The sequence below is a fragment of the Mesocricetus auratus genome, unplaced genomic scaffold (assembly GCF_017639785.1).
Source record: "Mesocricetus auratus isolate SY011 unplaced genomic scaffold, BCM_Maur_2.0 Super-Scaffold_100023, whole genome shotgun sequence".
Lineage (NCBI taxonomy): Eukaryota > Metazoa > Chordata > Mammalia > Rodentia > Cricetidae > Mesocricetus > Mesocricetus auratus.
In genome coordinates, this window is record NW_024429204.1 from 18068526 (window position 1) to 18090909 (window position 22384).

Consider the following 22384-nt stretch of genomic DNA (forward strand, 5'->3'; position numbering starts at 1 on the left):
GCAAAACCTCTGCTTGTTAGATACCCACTGCCTTAACATAAGGGATAATGTTCTAAAGAGAATTTTTCCTACTTGGAACACTCCTACCAAGCTAAATAATGATCACAGAACTAATTTTAATAGCTGAGTATATCAAATATATTAAATAAATATATAGAAAATTAACTAAAGCTTTGGTTTTCTTCTAAGATTTACCCCTTTGGAAAACATCCGCTATCTCCTTACAAGAGAAGTACTTGGCATCCCATAAAAATATAAGATAAGGACCCCTGGCATCCAAAAAATAAATAAGCATATAAGCCATTTCCATTAAAGGAAAACACCCCAGTATAAAGGTCTTTCACATACGATAACTAAAAACTCAGAACTAGTTAGTCCTCCTTGAAGGATAAGGAGAGCCAGATGGCTTCATCAACTAAAAGGAAGACTATTCTGATGGGAGGAACAGTGCTTCCAACCACTCCTGATCTAGGAAGTGGAGGTGAACGTTAGATTCACACTCCCACATCGGACGTGTGCCAGCTTCACTGAGAACACATCACACGGACTCTAAAGATGATGGTGGTAGTCAACTCGACTGACTGCTGACGTTTCTTACGTTGTGTTTCTTAAGTCCTTTTGACATGAGGTATTTTAAAACATGTTTATGATATTTAGTATTTCACTTGGTATAATCCCAAGTGATGATAACGTTAGTCATGAGGCATTGCTTTCCTACAGATCTCACGGCTTTGCTGTGACTGTCAGAAAGCCACTGTCCTAACAGGGAAGCTTCTGTTTGTTAGATGGGTTCTTCTAAATTATGCAATGATGTCAAACTAATCTTAGTGAACACATACTTAAATCTATTTGCAAAATCTGGCTTTTTGTTGCACAATGTTCCTTGTGCCTATGGTTGTCAATCTTCTGGATTGAAGATTAACAATTAAACAGAACTGTAAAAAAAAAATCAACTGTATAAATGACTAAAGCCCTTAGCTCTCTCATCCAAAGACATTCCCATTAGTTCTAATCTAGGATCTATTTGGGAAAAAAAAAATCACTTATCACCTTATAAAGCGATAGGTGGGCAAAGAGCTACCTGAGTTCTCTCTGCTATAAAAAAGCATTGCACACAATTATAGATCATACAAATGAGAACACAATTCAGAATTGGCTAGTCTTTCCACAGTGAGCTCCTGGGAAAAAAGAACCAAAAGAATGAAAGGTAAAACCAGGTGTGGTTATCAATCCATTAGCCTAGATGGAAAGACCCTTCTAGGTGCTTCTATGACCTGTACTAAAACCTTAACAAACAAATGCTGGGATTTATATATCTTCCTTCAAATTTGAGCCAGCTCCTGACGACACACCCATGCAGACTGCAAAAGTCACCTTCAGCTACACCAGCAACTGAGGACACCAGGTAACTGAAACTCAACCCTTTGGCATTTCTTCTAACTCTTACTCATACAGTTCTTAAATTGTTTTATAGTTAATGTTTTAAAATTTGTCTGAGACTTTTAGTGTTTTTGCCACAGTAAATGATTGAAATAATGCCGAGTTGGTTTCATTGAAGCTACAAACAAGATGTTATGTCCTCTCACTCATCATATTCATGACTGCTTGCTACTTAGCTGTGAGACTGCCAGTATGTGTTCACACGAAAGTTTTAGCACATGCAGTATGAAATGAGATGCAGACTCAGTGGATGGTGGCTGAGAATATTACCCAGGCTGTCTTCCTTAATGCCTTCTGCAACTGCTCTCTTCTCCCAAAGACTCAGCCCTATCTTTCCCAGAGCTTAGTAACCAGCCTTCCTAGCACCACAGAACATAAAACAGCACTGGCTTCTACATGTGTACAATGATGCTTGACCAAGCGGGGAACTGCCCGTAAGTTCCCAGAAAGAGAGCCACAGCTATACTGAAGATTCTGCAAGACTGGCTGACCTAACAGGGTACCAACAAACCAAAGCAATGATTTCACCTGTGCACGGCTTGCTGAACCAATGAGCTCATTGGAATTACTCATAGGAACATGAGTTAGTTGCCAACACAGGGATAGTTCATGAAAGGCGTATCAGATAAGTCTCATCTTGAGCTAACTGCCAAATGCTACATCCTCTAGTATCTCCTAAGACCACAAAGAACAGGACTGGCTATGCAGGACACAGAAAAAGATAACAACAGCATATACTCATTAGAGTAAACATTACCGTACTGAGTCAGAACGATGAGTTCTGCAGAATGGGAGGTAAGAGAAACAAAACAGGTAAAGAAAGGAGCAGGGAGGATGGGCCTGTTCACGGGTATAAGAAGAGTAATCTGTTTGATGAGGAAATACACATAGGTGGGGATGTCTGTCTTCTTACAACTGCACGTTGTACAGGGGCTATGTTTTCAGTAAGTGACATATTGAATGGGTAACTTAGTAAGCAGGTTTATTAACATTTCCAGCACTTAAATCAGGTTCCATAAGACACTTGTGTAAAGTAGCATGTGGTACGCTCTATTGCAATATGCTACTGGGTCCTGCCTTTGAGTGTTCCCACAGGGAGGGCATGCCGTTCTCTCTGTCCTGGGTCATGGCAGTTCCCCAGGAAGCATCGGTCTCTTGCTGCTGCTTCACCATTCCCGTTTTCCTACAGCCGATAATCTTCAGGTCTGAAAGACAAAAAACATGTGTATTTCTTCATGAGCCGTTATTTCATTGTCTACTGGCTGAAGAAGAAAGATTTACACCTAAGGAGAGCATGTCTAAAACACATTCAAACCCAAGTATCACAAGAGAGAAGAGACAACTTCAAAGCACTTTAGAATGTGGACCACAGACTCTCTGTGCCTAATATCTATGTACTTAGTAACTGCAAAGTTCAGTTTCTCAGGCTGGTCAGGGGCTCAGTGGGGAGAGGCCTGATGACTTAAGATTGATCCCTGGATCACCAGGGCAAGAGAAAACGGACTCGCACATGTTGGCCTCAGGCCTTGGGATGCAAGTGTGATGTGCTTTTAAAAACAACAAAACAAAACCCCTACAATCGCAAGTTTCTTTTTCTCAAGTAGAACAGACTTCTTTTTATGGTTCCAAGCGGCTGATCTGTTCACACCTACAGGAACAGCTGCTTAGAAGGCCCCATGTGAGAAAGCGCAACACCGCAAATCCCCAGATCGACGGTTCACACCGGTGACGGCTTGGTTGAAATGGGAAGGGAACATGGGAGAGCGCCCTCTTCCCTAACTCAGCTAACAGCTCCTGACTGTGACAACAGCAGATTAACTAGAGTCTTGTGGGAAAACGCCACATGACCAGGTTAGCAGCACAGTCACAGAAAACCCTGAAGCTCTCAACCCAGACCCCCATTCCTTACAGGATTAAGTAAATCTTTCTTCACTGTCTTCAAGTTTATGAGCTAACATACGCTTTATAAGGACACGGGTAAAACTCCTGTCTTAACAGTACTTACAGTAAAACTGGTAATACGCACTTTATTAGGAGGAATGGCTTTCAGGTCAGAGATTATACACTAAGCTTAAGCCTTGCTCCCTTCAGTAGCTGCTGCTTGAATAGGGAGGGTGCTCCTTTGGGTGTTTCCCGGGCCACTGTTCCCAGCACCTGGAACCCTACTTTGCTTCTAAAGCATCATTGGATTACTCATTAAACACTCTAAACTCAATCCAACTCCGTGGGATGACAATTCCAAGACCACTCATGGTTGCCCTCATTACCCACCCCCTCCACGTCTCAGCAGGTGTGTTTCTAATAGCATACTCAGCAGCATGGGGAATATGGGGTTTTCACTGTCAATCTGCATGCACCACTGACTGCTGGAGGACGTCTGTACCCTGGGTGAAGATGTGTCACTATGACTGGTATAATAAAGAGCTGAGTGGCCAATAGCTAGGCAGGAGGCAGCACAGCGGGGACTTCTGGGCAGAGAGGGAGAGAATGATGGGAAGGAGAAGGTGGGAGCTGGCTGCCAGAGGGGGAGAGGAAACAGGAGGTGCAAGATGAAAGAAAGGTAAAAAGCCATACATTAATATAAATGGGTAATTTAAGTTACAACAACTGATGGGACAAGCCTAAGCTAAGGCAGAGCTTTCATAATTAATACTAAGTCTCTGTGTCATTATTTGGGAGCTGGCTGGCAGGACAGAGTAAGACTTGTTACAAAAGATGCTCAAACCTTCCACTCAGTTATTCTATAAAGGTGAATTCAGTTTAATATAAAGCATCATTAACAAGTGAAGGGTTAAAATGCAAGGCAGTTCAAGATGAAAGCATCCACCAATGTAGTTTTCCAAATACTAGTTCTCCTACAGAACTATGAAAAAACTCAAAATGAAAGAAATCTAAAATGAGCCAATAAAAAATTTCCATTTCAGCAAGAGCACCAGAGTATATAATTACTGGAGCTGTGTAGCATACTGGCAAAACTACAAAAATTATGGAAATAATTACTGATGGTATTAAAACAATTGTTCACTTCAAAGCTACAATTTCAGACAACTGAAGTATAAAGAAAGAATAGTCTTGTTATTTTGTAATTTCTTCTCATAAATAAGGAGAAATTCTAAGTGTATACCCCACAATCACACTTTTACATTCAGGCATATACCTAACTTGTATTATCTAGAGCATGAAATATAACTTTATAGCATCTCCCCGCCCAAATTTTGTATTCTTTAGGTATAAAAGACACTAATATGACAGATATATCCATTAATGAAAGAAGTGAGATGAATAGCCAATATTACCAATACGGAAAAATGGCTTTACTTAAAAAAAAGTGATGATTTTTGTTATCAATAGATTTCATCTCTGATCTGCTACCATTATTTTATAAAATGACTAATCTGCTGGGCGATGGTGGTGCACGCCTTTAAGCCTAGCACTTGGGAGGCAGAGGCAGGTGGATCTCTGAGTTCAAGGACAGCCTGGTCTACAGAGTGAGTTACAGGACAGTCTCCAAAGCTACACAGAGAAACCCTGTTTTGAAAAAAAAAAAAAAAACCCAAAAAGACGAATCAGTAATGAGGAAACAATGCTAACATATGCCGAGAGTAGGCCTGAGAGTACACAAGCACTGTAATCAGTAATAAATGTAATCAGTGGTTCTTCCTTCCTATTGCTGCGCCCTTTAATACAGTTCCTCATGTGGTGACCCCAACCATCAAATTATTTTTGATGCTACTTCGTAACTACAATTTTGCTACTGTTATTAATAGTAATGCAAACATCTGTTTTTCGATGGTCTTAGAGGATCTTTGTGGTTATTTGGCCTCCAAAGGGGACATGTCCCACGGATTGAGAATCACTGATTTAAATGAAATCCCAACAATAATAGTTTTTAGTTAAGATGAAATCAAACTTATTAATCACCTACAGGCTTAATGTTTAGGTTGACAATTACCTGTTGCTTAAAAGTTTTAGCCTCCAAGAGAAAAGTTTATAAATTTCCCTATTACCAATGTCAATAAAAATCCCCATACAGGTTTTATTGCCAGTGACACTGACTGACACACACACACACACACACACACACACACACACACACACACACACACAAAGCCACTTCCTAGTGTATTCATTCCTGGGTGGTCCAGGGACACCTGCGTCAATCATGTCTGCAGATTCACCGTCAGTTCAACCCCACATCGTTTCTAATGATTATATTCCAAAGTAAGACCATATTCTTGGTTCAGCTATTTTTGGTGGAATAAAAGCTTATTTTAAGTAAGTTCTTCTTCCAAAAGTAAAGATTTTCATAAAGGCGAACATTCAAAAAATAAGAAATTCTACTTTCAGTGCGTAGAACTGAATGGTATTTGAGATAAGCTTATTAAAATTACATCAAATTCAAGTCTATTTCTCGCCACACAGTAACAGTGGCGCAGGGTTCAGTCCCGCAGCTGGCCAGACTGGCTATCTATGAAGCTGTTCCTGGTCACATGTGTTTTATGCACTAAAAACTACCTGAACCCGATGGCAGATCTAATATGCAGAGAAAATAACATTTTGAATGATTTATGTTAAATGAATAATACACTTATACATGATAAAGTTTCAGTAAATGCATATCCATTTACTATTTTGGCAATAGAAGTTACCATGTGTTGCATAACTACTTAGGAGAAAAGACCACAACTTTAATGAGCTATAAAGCAAAGCCTAACGTCTAATGCATATTCCTGCCACAGGGGAGTATGGAGAGACAGGGCAGGAAAATTCATCTCCATGTAGTAACTCAAAACTAAACCCAGCGGCTCTGGCTTCCACTGAGAATCTCCTCACACATAATCAGAGAAAAGCCCTTTCTAAGTCTATTTACTTAGTGGAGACTCAGTTACAGTAAGCAGTGTGACCAGTACTGTTTGATATAACAATATTAAATACTTAGTTTTGAATGTTAATATATTGCCACACTGCTTTTGTTAAACTCTTTAGAATGTATTATAACTTTAAGTTCATAAGATGTCTTTGGTGACTTATTTGGTTAAACTGCACCTGTGGTAGATAAGGTTAAAAAAATGCTACCACGATTCTCCTGGTCAGGACCATATGCTTATTTCTGACGGTGATTCTATGAGACTATTAGACATGGGAGGTTGTCACAGAAGGCAGCCTGATAGGACTTTATAGGACAGATTATTTACTTTTTTAGAATGTGACTTAACAAAGCTGAGTACCTGGGATTCTTTCTACGCATACACTTTCATATAACAATGCTATAGCACCATGCACGCCGGTACTAGGTAAGCTCAGATGGGGAAATAGGCTTGCTTTAGGGGCATAGACCTAGGTCACATAGAGGCAAATCCAAGTCTAAGCATGGAAGTTGTTCAGGTTAATTTTGAGGGATATCCAGAAACACTCACTGAGCCCTGAGATCATGTGGCAAGTACTACCTCCATGAGTTGGGATTTCTCAGATGCATGGACCGTTTGGTACTTATATCACAGGCAGTCAGCAGTGGCTGACACGCTTACAGTTTGGTACAACATAGATAACATAGACACACAGGGCAAGGGGTCACCCCACCTCTACAGCTGGGAGGATGACCTAGGGCTGGCACCTTCTGCTCAACCCAGAGTCCACCACTTATGATTATGTGATTTTAGGGCCTAATCCACACCTTTCTCTGCCTTTATTTTCCAGTTTATAGAAAATGGGGATCAAACTATACTAACTTATTAGTTTGCTCAGAGGATAAGTAGCTGTAATTATATGTAAAGTACTGTAAGTTCTTTCTTGCTATTTTTACTATTATTAATTTACAGAGATGAATAATAAAAGATATAAATTAAATTATTCTGGGTAATGATAAATATTTATAAAAACTGAAAAATGATTGTTTCATTTTTTCCTAAATATCTTTTCTTTAGAACTTCACTTATAAAAGCTGATGATGAAAATTGTGCATCTTAATTAATTCACTTGGTAAGAATCTGCTGAGTGCTGACGTAGTGTGCCAGGCACTAAGCAGGAGCAGGATGCAGTCTTCTTGTGAAATCAGTTGTGCACAAGACACTAACCAGATAAGCACACACTTATCTCAAGTGCCCCAGGATAAACACGGTAGTGGAAAGGAGAGCCCATGACAACAGCTTACAATGACGAGTCAGCCAGTTAAGGGCTACAGGGGCCACTGCCTGAGAAAGTGGAGATACATGCTTCACGTTTTATTCTTGTTTTCTTCTAGGACCAAAACTAAAATTCCACAATCAAGGGACTTTTCATTAAGAGACATTCTTGTCTTACAAAACAATCTGAAAACCCACACTCACTGCTTTAGGCTAACGACAGTGGATTTGTCACTAAAAGAGACAGTCGCTCCAAATAAGGTCACCTAGCATGGAGTTTACATAGCTGCTGAGTTTCAGAGGGCATAAGAAACTGTTTACTCCTCTGCTTGAAACACAAAAGAGTGGAAAGACACAAGAAAGCACACTTACGGAGTCCACACTCTTGGGAAAGCCTCTATTTCTTCTTGGGTGTACTCATCCAGCCGTTTAGGCACTTTCCGTGGCTGAGGAAGCTCTTCCACTAAATTCTTAAGAATATCTTCTGGAATATCCTAGATCAAACATATTCAGTATTTTGAATTCTTAAAATACCCTTCCTATTGATAAACAATAAACAGAATTAAAAACTAGCAAAACGAATGAGAAAAACACCATCATTTTAAAAATTCTTTGTATAAATGCCCGAAAAGTACAATTTTGGAATTGGTTCTTCCATTCTATTCTCCTTCCCTGATTTAGCTCCACAAGACAAGGTTTTACCCAGGTTGGCCACGAAACACTCTAGATAGCCCAGGGTGGCTTTGAACTTGTGATCACCCTTCCTCGGCCTCACAAGTGCTGAGTTACAGATGTGTGCCTCCTTGGCAAACTGGATTTTGAAAAAGTAGTGATTAATTTATTCCCTTCTTGCTTGCTGTAAGGAGGAGCTGTGCTGGTTCATGCTCACATTCCCACCCGAATGAGTGATGTACCAGGTCACTGTATTAAGTACTGATGCTTTCTAAACCTTACTTTTCCTTCTCAGAATTTAGTCTGCTTATGTAGACAGTGGCCTAGCCTGTACAAATCATCATTTAAAACATTCTTGTTAGGTCATGGGCAATGATTAGCAACCAGAGTTATTAACCTGTGATCAATAGAAAGCTTACTATTTATCACATAAATTGAGACAAAGTTATTCTTTCACAGTTGATGAAACTATCACTGAGCACCTCCATTTCATAGGGCACTCATAATAGTTCCCATTAAAAAGAAAGCAGTAGCCAGGCGGGTCTCTGTGAGTTCAAGGCCAGCCTGGTCTACAATGCTACACAGAGAAACCCTGTCCTGAAAAACCAAAAAAGAAAAAAGGAAAAAAAAAAAAAAAAAAAAAAAAGAAGCAGTGTCTTGCATGCAAATAGAACTTGTAGTAGAACTTATAGATATTCTGTTTTTTATTTTAATGATATGTCCCTTCATGGTTTAACATGGGAATAATTGCCACTGTGCATGTGCATTCATACATGTATGCATTGTGTTTACTTTAAAATACGATAGATATGTTGGAAGTGGAGATACAATTACTGAAGATAAACTTATGGCCGTTGTTTGAAGGCAGCAAATAAGGCTTCCCTGAGCCTGAGTTAGAGCACTGTTCTCAGAGCTTCTGACTTACCTCGTCTGGAAAAAGATGCAGCCTCTGCATCATTGTCCTTCTGTGCAGGTTTTTGGGCAGCATGCCGTAAGTAGCTAATTTCACAATCTGAAAAGCAGACACACTGAGGACTTAATAGACGGTGAGACCCAGGATGGGCTGAAAGCAGATACAATTAGAGATGGAGGTGAAAAGGAAAGGCTAAGATTCCTCCATGTGAACACAGTAAAGACCCAGGCACACCAGAAAGGAACTTTTACTTCCTTCCACATCACTGTTTCCTAGAGGTGCTGCCTGCTTACTGCTTATAGAGAAAAAGAGCTAATGGAGGGGACTAGACATAACCCTTGTATGTGCTAATTTTCAACACAAATCATTTTCTAAGTTTACATAAGGGCCGGTGGGACATGAGTCCCGTCTCCTCCAGGAGGACACCAGTGAGGTTTAAACTCATAAACTAACGTAAGTACAGTTATACAGACAGGAAGACACAAGTTAGAGCAACGACCACAGCGAATGCTCACCAACAATTTACCAGTTGTACGGTAGTCAGTGTGTTACATTTTAACAACATATTTATGATGCCCCACCTAGAAGCAGAGACACTGGCTGTGGGTAAAGACTGACCTAATTTCATCTATCAAATGGCTACAGCATTCAAATTAAATGGCATTACTCCCAGGAACAGAAACAGAGTATATGCAATCACACCCAAAATCCACTTCTCTCTATAACTTATTAGGATGACACATGCCTCAGGAGCACACACATACATGCAGGTAAAACACTCATACACAGAAAAATAATTAATAAATAAAATGTTAACAAATTAAGATCTTTCAACGAGGTAAAAATGCAAAGAGGTTTGAGTGAAATATTTTATAAGCCTTCAACATTTTGTAATGTTTCAATTTTTGTTCATCAAAACTAACTAGAACAAAGTAGAAAGACACATGTATAAAAATGCCATAAATAAGCCCATTTGTTGTATGTCCCTTGAAAAATAAAAAATGTTAAAACCAGTTTTTACAAACCTTATCAAGCGTCAATACTAAAAAGTTGAATTATATTGCCTCCTAGTGTACAGTTAACATACCCAGTGAAACAGAAACTAGCTGAAACTTTTCAACTTCTAATTGAAACTGTAATTTGTTGTAACAGTTGTGTGAGAGAGCATCATCCAGCTAGCCTTACTACTTTTCTATACAGGCCCTAACAAGTAAGATGAACACAATACCGTGAGCTGTGATAGTGTAAAACCACACTAGCTATGAAACAGAACATTAACTGTTTCCTAAGAAGTAGTGTCTGAGCATGTATGATACAGATGGTGACATGTGGAACTTCTAAATGGTTGCTAGGTCTGACTATAATAGAGTATCCCTCTCCTACATTTAAATCATCAAGGAAACTCAAAGGAGTATAAACAAATGGTTGCATCATGACAACTTACTCACCCCTCTCCAACTTTTTTATGAAGATAAGAAGGAGTACTTTTGGAGCAACTACAAATCATTTAAGAAAAATGCTAGTAGTCAAAGGAAAAGGGCTGTTTCCTCTATGAGTACAGCTTAAAGGCCAGGTTTACTGACAGTCAAGAAGGAAAAATAAGTTGTAAAACAGCAAAAGGAGACTTTATGTTTTATTAGTACTGGGACAAACATATGGATTAGAACTTTGTTGAATATATCATTCAAATAATACGTCAACAGTGATGTTTACTAATAATAGATATGTATTAATATAGTGATTATATAGTAATAATAATATATATTTAATTAGTAATAGTGTTTATTTACTGTTCATTGATATATCTTGTAGGATTAGGGATACAGGTCACTGGTACAGTGATTGCCTAGTACAAGCTAGACTCTGGGTTTCATTTCTAACAAACACACCTGTTCAATATTTTATTAGCCCTTCCAGTTCAATATTCTTGTTACTTATCCTGACATTTGACTTCTGTTGTATTGTGTTGTGTTTTGCTGGGGTATGTTCTTTTTTTTTCCTTATTTGTTTACAATGCATTGCTGCCCTGCCTCCCTTCTGGGATCTGTTTTCTCACACATGAAGTACTGGGAGGGATAACGGATGTTAGAAGGGACTGGGAAGTTTAAACTATAGAAAAGTAAAGCCCAGGTAAATAAAAATCAAAAGGAGACTGATACAGCTATAATCTAATTAGGAAAACCACGGAGCTCAAGGTAAGAAGCATTCCTGGAGATAAGGAAGGCCAAACACATTGATGCTGATATATTTGTTCTAAGATTATAATCTCAAACTCAGATTCACCTGATACTAAATCTTCAAAATATACAATCCCTCACTGACAGAGCTATATAGACATAAATAAACCCATTAACAAGTAAACCCTCAATCAGACAATAAATCAGGTAAACAAACAGTTGGTAAGTTTAAAATATACTAAACAAGCACATTATATCCCTTTGTCTTTCTCCTAAGGTATTTGCAGCACACTGATCTTATTCTACACAATGGCAGATATGCCCCAAATAAAAAAGTATCTAAATTCTTTGAGTTGATCTAACTAAATGATGGTAATTAGGAAACAGAACTGATCGATAAGGAACATGGCATTAATAAAACTTTGTGTAACATGGTGAAGCAGGTACTGCCCTGAATGGTGTCTTAAATGGTCAGCATCAGTCTTGCCCAGACGACCAATACAAACAGTGAGCTAGCTTACCGCCACTGGGTCCTTCAGGTGAAGCTGTGCAGCTGTTACTTGTCGAAATCCACCCGGGTAGCTGTTAAAAGAGAAACACGTTCTTCAGCTGATCATCCTTTCATAATGCCCAAATGATTCTAAAAATTTTATCTTGCCTCTGGAAACTTAATTAATACGTACATAGCAACGAGCCAGAATAACGTATGTGCCTATCAAGTTGGGCTAACTGCATAGTCTAGGTATGAGAGCCTGGGGAAGTGGTGGCAGGGCACTTGGTCCTGGAGCACGTTCATCCTCCTCTTACCCTGAGACACAGTCTCACGGCTTGGGCTGGAGTCACATTTACCATCCTCCTCTTACACTGAGACACAGTCTCACGGCTTGGGCTGGAGTCACATTTACCATCCTCCTCTTACACTGAGACACGGTCTCACGGCTTGGGCTGGAGTCACATTTACCATCCTCCTCTTACACTGAGACCCGGTCTCACGGCTTGGGCTGGCCTCCCTCCTCACATAGCGGAGGATGATGCTCAATGCGTGATCTTCTATCCTCCAGTGTTTCCAAACACTGGGATTACAGGTGGGTACCAACAATCCGGCCAGTTCATTATACAGGTAACTATCCATTTCTAACAGTCCGTGAAGACCACTAGGAATTATGGGTTGGTTCCAGGCAATAAATTACCTATGTCCCAGTGTTCAGGTCAAGCACTGAACTTAAGTGGACACACTAGGGTTGGCGTAGTATCCAGATCTAGACCTAGAAACCAGCTTCTGTCAGCAGCTCCCAGATAATGCTGAGACACTGGCTTTATGTGTCTAATAAAAACTGTTATTTGCCCCATCTAATTTTACAAAACTCTGAGTCAAAGGAGGAAATAATATTTGTAAAATTATAAGAAACTGACAATACATAGTTATGAGGGCTTATTATCCTATATAAAAGAAAAACATTTAAATGGCTTTTACAAAAAGAAAAAGCAAAAGGGGAAAAAAAGGACAGCCAGTGGATTCTAAGAGAAAAAATTAGGATTATCGAAATTTAAGTTACTTTCAAGTAATTCTGAAAACATTTTAAGATAATTAAGTAAACCATACATTAGGGCTTCAACTTAAACATACTATATGCTTACTGAGAAAGATGGGCCATTTTAAAACTGTTACAACTTATTTGCTTCATGGAATTTCAGTTTTAGAAGAAGAAACACCCGTCTAGACGTCTATTCCTATAGTCTTTCCCTTCATGGAAAATTACTTTGCAATGTCTATGCTAAAGACTATCTTTCTATTTTTAGCACTAGGCTGGCAAATTCCAAAGCATAATAGCATTTATGCTATATTTCACGACTTTGGCCCTTCTCCTGAAGGACCTGGAAAGCTAATTGAGTCCCAAGCAGGGGACGACTTGAGTAATGTGATATGCAATGGATTCTCACAAGTGAAAAGCAGCTACATTTCTTCCCTTACTGGAATGCCCTGAGAAAGTAAGGGAATGTGATTGATATGACAGTCACACGTTTCTCAAACAAATGAACTCAACACATACTCTCTAAGCATCTGTTTGCTGCATATGAGGGTGGCACAGGTACATCAGACAGCATCCTGTCCTAAAGAGAGAGGTGACATGACTTTTGACAGTCATGTCAAAACATTTCAGTGAATTTAGACAGGGTAATTCAACATGAAAAAAAATGAGAAGTCAATACTCATAAATTATTTGTTCAGAAAACCTTATTGAGACAAGAAATCAGAAGAATTTCAATGGAAAAGCCTGACTAAATTATATAAAAATTAAGTGACAGTAAAGAATGCCATAAAGTTCTTAAGAAACAAAAATTTAACAACAGACTTGAATTCTTAATAGATTAAAAGCACATACATAGTGAAAAGGAAGCGGGAGGGGAGGTGCAGCACACTCCTATATGCCCAGCACTTGTAGACACAAACTGGAGGACCAGGAGTTCAAGGCCAGATTCAGCCACATAACAAGCTCAAGACAGGTCTAGACTTCATAAAAGTCTTGTCTCAGAGAAACTAAAACAAATAAATTATGCCCCTCCTCAGAATACCCAAAGGTGATACGAAAGAGCAGAAATCTGCTATTTAAGCAAGTGAAAATGATCAGATGTCCATAACAACTGCAGAACCTTATTACTATTAAGTTGTTTTTAATGTTGTATTATGGCCACAGTCATCAAAAATCAGGTATTTGTCTACAATGGTAAAATGACTCTGGAAAACACCTGTGGTGATATATTGTTTATGATCTAACAAAGCTTGCCTGAAGATCAGAATGCAAACTAGCCACAGCCACAGAGGTCAGGCAGGGTGGTGCACGCCTTTAATCCCAGCTCTAGAGAGGAGTTTCATTCAGACTGCAGTCACGCTGAGGACAGGATCACCCAGTCTTGGTAGCGATAAGATCTCTCTAGGTTGGCTGCTTTGCTTTTCCGATCTTCAGCTTGAACCCCAATATCTGCCTCTGGGTTTTTATTATTTGTACTACATATTGGTACCCAACTTAAAGGTATGAATTCACAAAAAACTACCAGCCTCCTTGTGCACTGTACCCCAGTGCTCCATGCATATACATGCATGCAGATAAAAATGTGCATACGCATAAAATTAAAGATAATAATGGAAGACCAACATTTATAACCATAACTTGGATGACAGTACAGAGGTATGTTTTAATTTTTCTTATCTGAAACTCTGGGTTAATTCAACATACATGGCAAAATCAGGATCTCAAAATAAAGTAGTAGAGATAAAATCTAAAATGGAGCAAAGCTAATCTCTTGCCATTGGATTAACACAACTAAAACATATATAAAAGAAGAGGCATAATTTAACAAGGACATGCGAGAAAAAAAACATGAATTTGGGCTGACAGTAAATGTTACGAACCACAATACTGACATAGCCTCGAAGACAATCTGTTTTACAGTGAAAGATGGTCTAGCACCACAAATACTGACATGGCCTTAAAGAAATCTATTTTACAGTGAAAGGTGGTCTAGCTGGGGAAATGGAGGAAAGAACCCCACTGTCCCTGAAAACGCACAGTGCGCTCGGGAAGTGCATCTACCGAAGACAGATGGTGACAGACAAGACGGGAGCGAGAGAAGAGTGGTTGTGCTTTATCTTCCGTGCGGGTTTCCGTGTTCAGACGGTGCTGCCAATGGTGAGGTGGACTATAGCACAAAGACCCACGTTGTGCTGGGGGCAGTCTGTTTTTGTTCACTAAGCTAAACATGCAGTATTATTAAAATCAGTATTTTCTTACATGTCCATACTCCCCCCTTCCTTTAAAATGAGGGCAACGGTATCATGAAAGCCACACATCTGGGCTGCGTTCCTCAGCAATAGCGTTTTCTTACCCAGTGTGTGAGGAGTACACTTTCTGCTCCCACTTGTTTCCGGAAAATGCAATGTGTCTTGTGTTTATTATGACAACATGATCTCCACAGTCACCTGGATTTCAAAAGAAACAAGGCGGAAAGACTGTATGAATACATCAAAGTCTTAAAAAACACGGCTTGATTACTCAGTTACCAAAGTGCAGGCACCACATTCAAAACTAAAAGGCACAGTACAATATCACAGTCCTTGAGCACATCTGTTTCGTTTGATACACCACATAAGGCCAGAAAGAGCTGGCGGGCCGTTTGGAAACTCACAACCCAGGATGGCAATAGTGACAACACATTCTTTAGAGGCAAACTATTATTTTCCTCTTACTCATCCTGCCGATATCTCTCCTCCATTTAAACATTTCTATACAGTTACCTTTAAGTGGATGCTACAAGGGTTTCTTTACAAATAGCAAAGAAGATGAAAGCAATATGTACATAAAAGTACAAGAGCATTTTACCAATAGGCAAATAAGAAACAAATGTGAGACATTACAATTGATTATTATTCTTTTCAGTTTTAGAGAACAATAGAACACTACGGCTTTATGCTTTAACTACTACCGCAAGGCGTTTTCCAACCACAATTAACTAGTTAAATCGAAAATGGCACTCTCAGCAATGACTGCAAACATATTGTACTGGGCAGATGACCTGAAAACAAAATACATGTATTGTATTAACTTCCTTAGGAAAAAGACCTTAAAGTTTGTGTCTATCTAGAAACAAACAGAAATGCCAATATGCAAGTTTTCACGTGAACCAGTGTTCCTAAAGTCACTAGCTAATCTGAAACATTAAATCACTATTCTATTACTTAGAAACAACAGACCTCAAAAAATTTTAGAACCATATTTTAAAATGTCACTAAAAGTAATAAGTATAAATTATCATATCACTATAAACTCCAAAAATCACATGAAAAGGTTCTAGGCAAAGAATGAATTTGACCACAGAATTTTCAGATAGGTTCATATTTTTGGATCGTGGGTGAAGAAAAGCAGTGTTTTGCACTGCCAGTGTAAAAGGGGTAAGAAGCTAAAGGGAGAAACTGAAAAGCCTGTTGCTGATGGGCTGGAAGAGAAAGTTTGACAGTATCTGCCTAAGTGACAAATGGCGGCCAGGGAACCAGGAGAGCAGTAAGGATGTGGGAAATGTCCCAGAATGCCTCAGCGTGTTGAGAGGACCCCAGTTCCAGACACTTCACCACTACAGCAGCGGGGCTTTCAAGGTTAGGTGATTTGCTGACACTCATACAAGGCTACTGACTCAGGCTAAGCTGTGATACCTATTGAAGAAAAACCGAATATTATAAGACTTTAAATAATTACAGAACATCTAGAGTCACTTAAAAACCTTACAAAAATCAAAAAGACCCTTTTAGAGGGCATTAAAGACCACAAATATGATAAAAACAAGGTCTTTTCCATCTAAAGTATGGATTATTTTTCCATAGTAAGTTATGTCAAATCTCTTTATCTTTAAAACATCTTTCTACTACTTCAAAATAAAACTGATCCACAACTAAATATCTGTGTTTAAGTGAACTACAGATTAACACAAAAGTAACCACTGGTGGAAAAGACTCTATTTAGTCCTGATTATAGCAGGATTGCTTTTGTCAATGAAATACAAATATCTTCACTTACAAATTTTAAAAGCTGTTGCTTTGTGTGAGTGACAGCAGGTACATGTGTGCTCACACAGAGGTCAGAGGACAATGCTCTGAGGGTGGTTCTCTCCTTCCATCTTCCGGTGCACTACAGGGACTGCACTGAGGTTGCCAGACAAGAGCAGCAAGCATTTCACTTGCCGAGACAAGCACTAGCACAGTTTTAAACTTTTAAGTAAAAAACGTACAGTTTCTGTCCATGGATTGAACGTAAATAAATCAGCATTCCTCCATCATTTTTTTAGACTGTGTCATTCTATGTTTCCACCAACAGGAGATGAATAATCAATTTCCCCTTTGCTTTCTCTCATCATTGCTCTTTTATTCTTTTTTAAAGCTCACAGTGGTTTTAATTTGTATCTCCCCTCCTGGCTTGCAGTGGACTTCCATGGCCCTGCCATGTGCTCATGTAACCTGCTCGCCTTCCAATGAGGCGGAGACTCTTCAGGGTTGCATCAGTTCTTGGTTAACCCTGTGGGTTTCTTCCGGTCTGTAGCTTGTTTTACCCCCTTCTTATTTGCCCTACTTTAGCATATTTTGTTTTCATCGTTTTTTATTAATATATGTTTTACATTCCAATCCCAGTACCCCTCCCTCCTCTCCTCCCGCTCCCCCACCCCCAATGTAAGCGGAACCTAAGAGCCTTGGGAATCTTAGGTGGTGATGCAGGGTCAAGAGGCTAAGGCCCGATTCTCTCCTTCAACCAGCGCAGCACTGTTTTTATACACTGTAAGATTTGGTGTAAAACATTTTTAAATTACTATTCAAAGTAAGTAACAAAAATAACAAAAGTTGGCACTGGCCTTTATGCTTGCTTCTAATTTTCCACAGTCAAACTTGGAAAAACTCACGTGAACATGGTTTCTGGCATCTGAGGCTGTGTGTAGCCAGAGGTCAGTGGCTGATTGTGAAGACTGATTACATGCTATGAGTCCCTGCCATCTGCTCCCTGACTTACATCTCCCACAAAAATCAAATCTCAGAGTTACAGCACTAACCTAGCATGTCTGAGACTCAGGTGCAATCCCCAGCAATCCCCCCCCCAGCATACACATACACAGGGTGGAGGGATAAAACAACTTTTAAGTGGCAAGCCTGTTTGCCTGTTTCCTATAACATCTCGAAAGGTTCCCCTGACAAACTAAGCAGTTCAAATATTATTTATGTTACATTCTGATACCTTAATGGTCAACTTTATAGCCATTCCTAGAGGACTATTTGTTGTCATTTTCCAGAAAAATGTGTACAGTGATTATGAATACTTAATGCCTAGTTAACTACTTATTAGACTACTAAATGTTAGAAATAAACTTTTAAAAGAAAATGCATTTATCAACCACTGGTGATTTAGAAATTTGGTTATAGTGACATCTTGTGGTCATGAGGAGCTTTGCTGATGTAGCCAACATGCTCAAGCAGGAAACAATCTTTAAAAGGTTACTTTTCCAAGCCATTCTCTATTAAGGATGGACTGACTACAGGCAGTCATGACAGCTCTTCCGGTGTTCCAGCAGTATATACTCATGGCATCTAAAGGATACACAAGGAATAATGACTGCCCTTTGAAGAAAGAACTTACTGAGGAGGCAGGTACCTACTGTCCTTGGGGACAGAAATTAGCTATCATTTGTTTTAGTTTACCTCCAATTTCTCATCACTGCTGTTTCTACAAAGACAGACTCAGTGAAGCTGTCTGCTACTGATTCAATTGCTAAGGAGCACATACATGAACAGGAGCAGAGTAAGTGCTAACCACCACACAGAGACAATGGGGAAGCTCGTATGTAAGGAAGCAGGGGCCCAATTTGGTCCCAGGCATACGATGACGTAGATGAAGGACAATGAGAATGTCGCCATCTTCTTCCTTCAGTTTTTCACCTACCTCTGGAGCAGGTCAAACATCTCAAGTCATAGAAATTGTACAAATTTGCAATTCTATCAAGATGCATGGTTTGCCAATTATTATTTTTAAAGAAAAAAATGAAGTTTTACAGGAAGAAAATGCTGCTCGACATTTCTCTCTAAGTTGTTCTCATTATTCATAACTTCGTATTTGTAAGTTTCCTCCGTCATTAGAACTTGAGTTGCCTGAGACACACATTGCCAGCTGTGGCCACAGAAAGCAATGTTCTATTTCTTCTCTATTTGGTGTGATAGTTTTTGCACTTGTATTTTTTTGTTAAGTGCCTTCACTCTTTAGGTACCTCTTAACTCTGGTACTGGAATAATGTGTAATATTTCTGAGCATAGGCAGGCTGTGCAACATGCTCTGAGAGACAATGTGTATTAGGTAAGCTTAGTTCACATATGAGTTATAAGTTATAACGTTGGGAACCAAGTGCTCAGTGTTAAAGCTCATATATATGCATATATGTATATATTACATATATGTATATATATAAAGATCTTTACAGAAATCTGTAACACAAATTAATAAATGATCCAGAGACTGATATTGGGATTCAAACTTTAAGCTGAATATGGAAAAACAAAGGAGTTGATCACTAGCTGTTACTCTACCTCAAGCTGAATGGGCTGATTCTGTCTCCTCAGACAGTAACCTCTCCTCATCGTGGTCAGAGAATGAATGTCTTCTACTGAAAGATACTGAGCCTTCCTAGCTTCAGTGTGGCTGGAGAACAAATGCCTTACACTGACTTTTTGTCTAGTGCTGGGATTAAAGGCATGAGATCCTATTACTCTTTTAGACTGATTCAATCTCATGTATCCTTGGGCGGCTTCAACTCACAGAGATCCATCTACCTCCTAATCCTGAGTCCTAGGATTAAAGGCGTGTACCACCACCTCCTAGCTTCTGATTACTGGGATTAAAGGTGTGTGTCTGGCTTCTATGACTTGTGGCTGACTTTGCTTTCTGAATCCTCAGGCAAGCTTTAATAAATCATAAATAATGTATCACTACAGAAATCCATACAAACAAGATTAGATACTGAGTGGTTGATAGAAATGATGTGACATCATTTCCCCCTGAAATGCTGTGCAGTAATCCAGTTGTGACTACGGAACCAAACTCCCAGGAAGAAAAGAGGTGATTGTGTTTATGAAGCATCTGCTTGAAAGTGTCACGCACAAGCTACTTCTGATGGGAGGGTTCACCTACTACATGAGGAGCTTGGGCATGCAAACCTTTAGATTCATATTCTACACACAGATTTCAGAATAAGGTTCTTCTAAAACTCCACTGAAGAGTTTATTACAGAAGGAAGATCAATAGGCTTAACAAATATGAGAAATTATAAGGCTGTGCTCTTAGATAAATTCAATCATTTGAAATCCTTCTTTCTTTTGCTCCAGCTCCGTGGCAAAATCTAGCAGCTCAAAGGCCAAGACCCTAGATGAAAGGTTTTCTTGTTGTTTCTTTTCGTTTTCTTAACTAGTGCTTACAACCGCAAACATCCATACAAACACTTTTTACATTTCCTTAACATGGGTACTCAGAACTCTTGTTTGTTTTGTAAGTTCACGTCTGGTGAAGAAAGGTGGATGGCCAGGATGTTCATGTCAAGTGATACATAAATGGCAAAGTAATGATAAAAATGGTAAAAGAGGGCAGAGTAAAGGCTTAATGGGTGAACGGGTGACTACACAGAGGGCTCAAGGAAGGCCTTGTTAAGCACAGAAATGACAAAAGACCCAAAGGAGTGGAGCGCGCAGAGCTGGGAAAGACTATACAGGCAGAGAAGAGAGTGCCAAAGGGACCCGAGTGAAAACGTGCTTAGTCCAGTCACGGAGACAGCAGCAGGCCTTAGAGGACTGACTGCTCAGAGGATGGACGGGAATAATGTTAGAGGCTCAGGAGCCACAGACCCAAGTCCTGGAGGGATATGCACAACTCTGCCTTTTATTCTGCAGCTTTGGAAAAGATAACTTAGCCTAGTCTGTGCAGGAACTGTGTATGAGCAAGACAGTTTAGAGAGAACAACAGCTCAAAAAGGAACAGAGTGAAAAGCTGCCAGACTGCAGGAATAACTGCTTTCTGATTTTTAAATTAGGCATACGTACGCAGGGCATGGGGACCGAGAAGAGAGCGTGTAACTTAGAAACAGAGACGGCTTCAATGAAGAGCATCCGAGAAGACACAGATACTGTCAGTTACGATGGGGGAAAACTGAGAAGGACAGGCTGGTTTAGGTAGGGAAAATTCAGGAGCAGGATGTCTCTAATTGGGCTGATTTACTAAAGATGACTACTGGGTACCCAAGAGGACATGCTAAGCAGCAACTGGACACATGAGTGTAGCATACACATCAAAACTAGAGACAGATATTTGGAAGGATTTGCACACACATAGTTCGTAGAGCCCTGGGACAGAAATCAGTCATTTAATGAATGAGGAAAGGTTTTGGGTTGAGCAGTAGGACACACCCACTTTTTAGTGAGAGGAAAATAGGGTTGTGACAGAAAAATGTCTCAGTAAACAAAGTCAACCCAAAATGCCTACAAACCTAACTCTTGTATGATGAAAACAGGTTTATCATTTTAGAAAGAGCACACAGAAAGCAAATACTTAATTCAACAGTAAAAGGCAACCTGCTGTGGACAATCCTTTATCCTGTGAATATGAATTGTTTTCCTTGGTTTAATAAAGAAGCTGACTGGCCAATAGCTGAACAGGATAAGGTTAGGCAGGAGCCAGACTAGGAGAATGCTGGTAGGAAGAAGGGGAGAGTTTGGAGATGAACATGCCATGCTAATAAAGGTACTAACACACGGCAAAGCATAAATAAGGAATATGGGTTAACTTAAAAATGTAAGAGCTAGTTAGCAATAAGCCTGAGCTATTGACTGAACATTTATAATTAATATTAAGCCTCGGAGTTATTATTTGAGGGCAGCTGCAGGACAGGAAATCTCTGCCTAAAGTAACCTACTAATACTATCTTTCTAGGGAAGGATTTTTACAAAATAGGCAGGACTGTTGTTAAAAACTCTATTTTCAAAGACATGTCACATAAAAAGAGATGTGTAAGAAGGGAAACCCAATTTACAGTTCAAGTCAAGACACTATTAGAGTGGAAATAAGGGCTACTGGTGATTTTCTGTTTGGTAATAGTGTTAAATGGGGCTGTCCTGGAAGAATGGGTACTTGGGGCTTTTCTTTCAATAAGCCAAGTTCAGTTTAGCACCAGATGAGGACTGCCAGAAGGAACACAACACAGAATCCTCATATACCCATAAGGAGCCCTTCAACACAGTTCTGTCAAGCTTCACAAGTTCCTCTTCTGGAGTGTACACTACGGCTGCTAATGATGGGTCAAAGACAATACTTACTCAGCTGATGGTACACTGGTTTATGCAGACCTTGAAGCCGCTTGGACGCTATAGCTGCGAGTTTGCCAGGGGGCTGCATCTTGCCATCTAAGAGATACCACATTCGAGCAAAAGTGGCCCATTGCTTGGAAAAAAAAAATGATGAAGAAAATCGTAGTTAGAACGGGAATAATTAAAT

The 22384-nt window shown here is 39.5% G+C and overlaps 1 protein-coding gene across 1 annotated transcript in view; it reads right to left on the reverse strand.

Moving 5' to 3' along the window:
• Positions 1-2405: 2405 nt before the first annotated feature.
• Positions 2406-22384, reverse strand: part of Mrpl13 (mitochondrial ribosomal protein L13) — a 21884-nt gene continuing 1905 nt past the window's right edge. Inside the window, exons 2-7 of the mRNA XM_005082727.4 lie at positions 22207-22330; positions 15210-15303; positions 11846-11906; positions 9160-9246; positions 7935-8056; positions 2406-2645 (exon numbers count right to left, since the gene is read on the reverse strand). Coding sequence (XP_005082784.1) covers positions 2624-2645; positions 7935-8056; positions 9160-9246; positions 11846-11906; positions 15210-15303; positions 22207-22330 — 510 coding nt within the window. The 3' untranslated portion in view covers positions 2406-2623. The remainder of the gene's footprint in view (positions 2646-7934; positions 8057-9159; positions 9247-11845; positions 11907-15209; positions 15304-22206; positions 22331-22384) is intronic.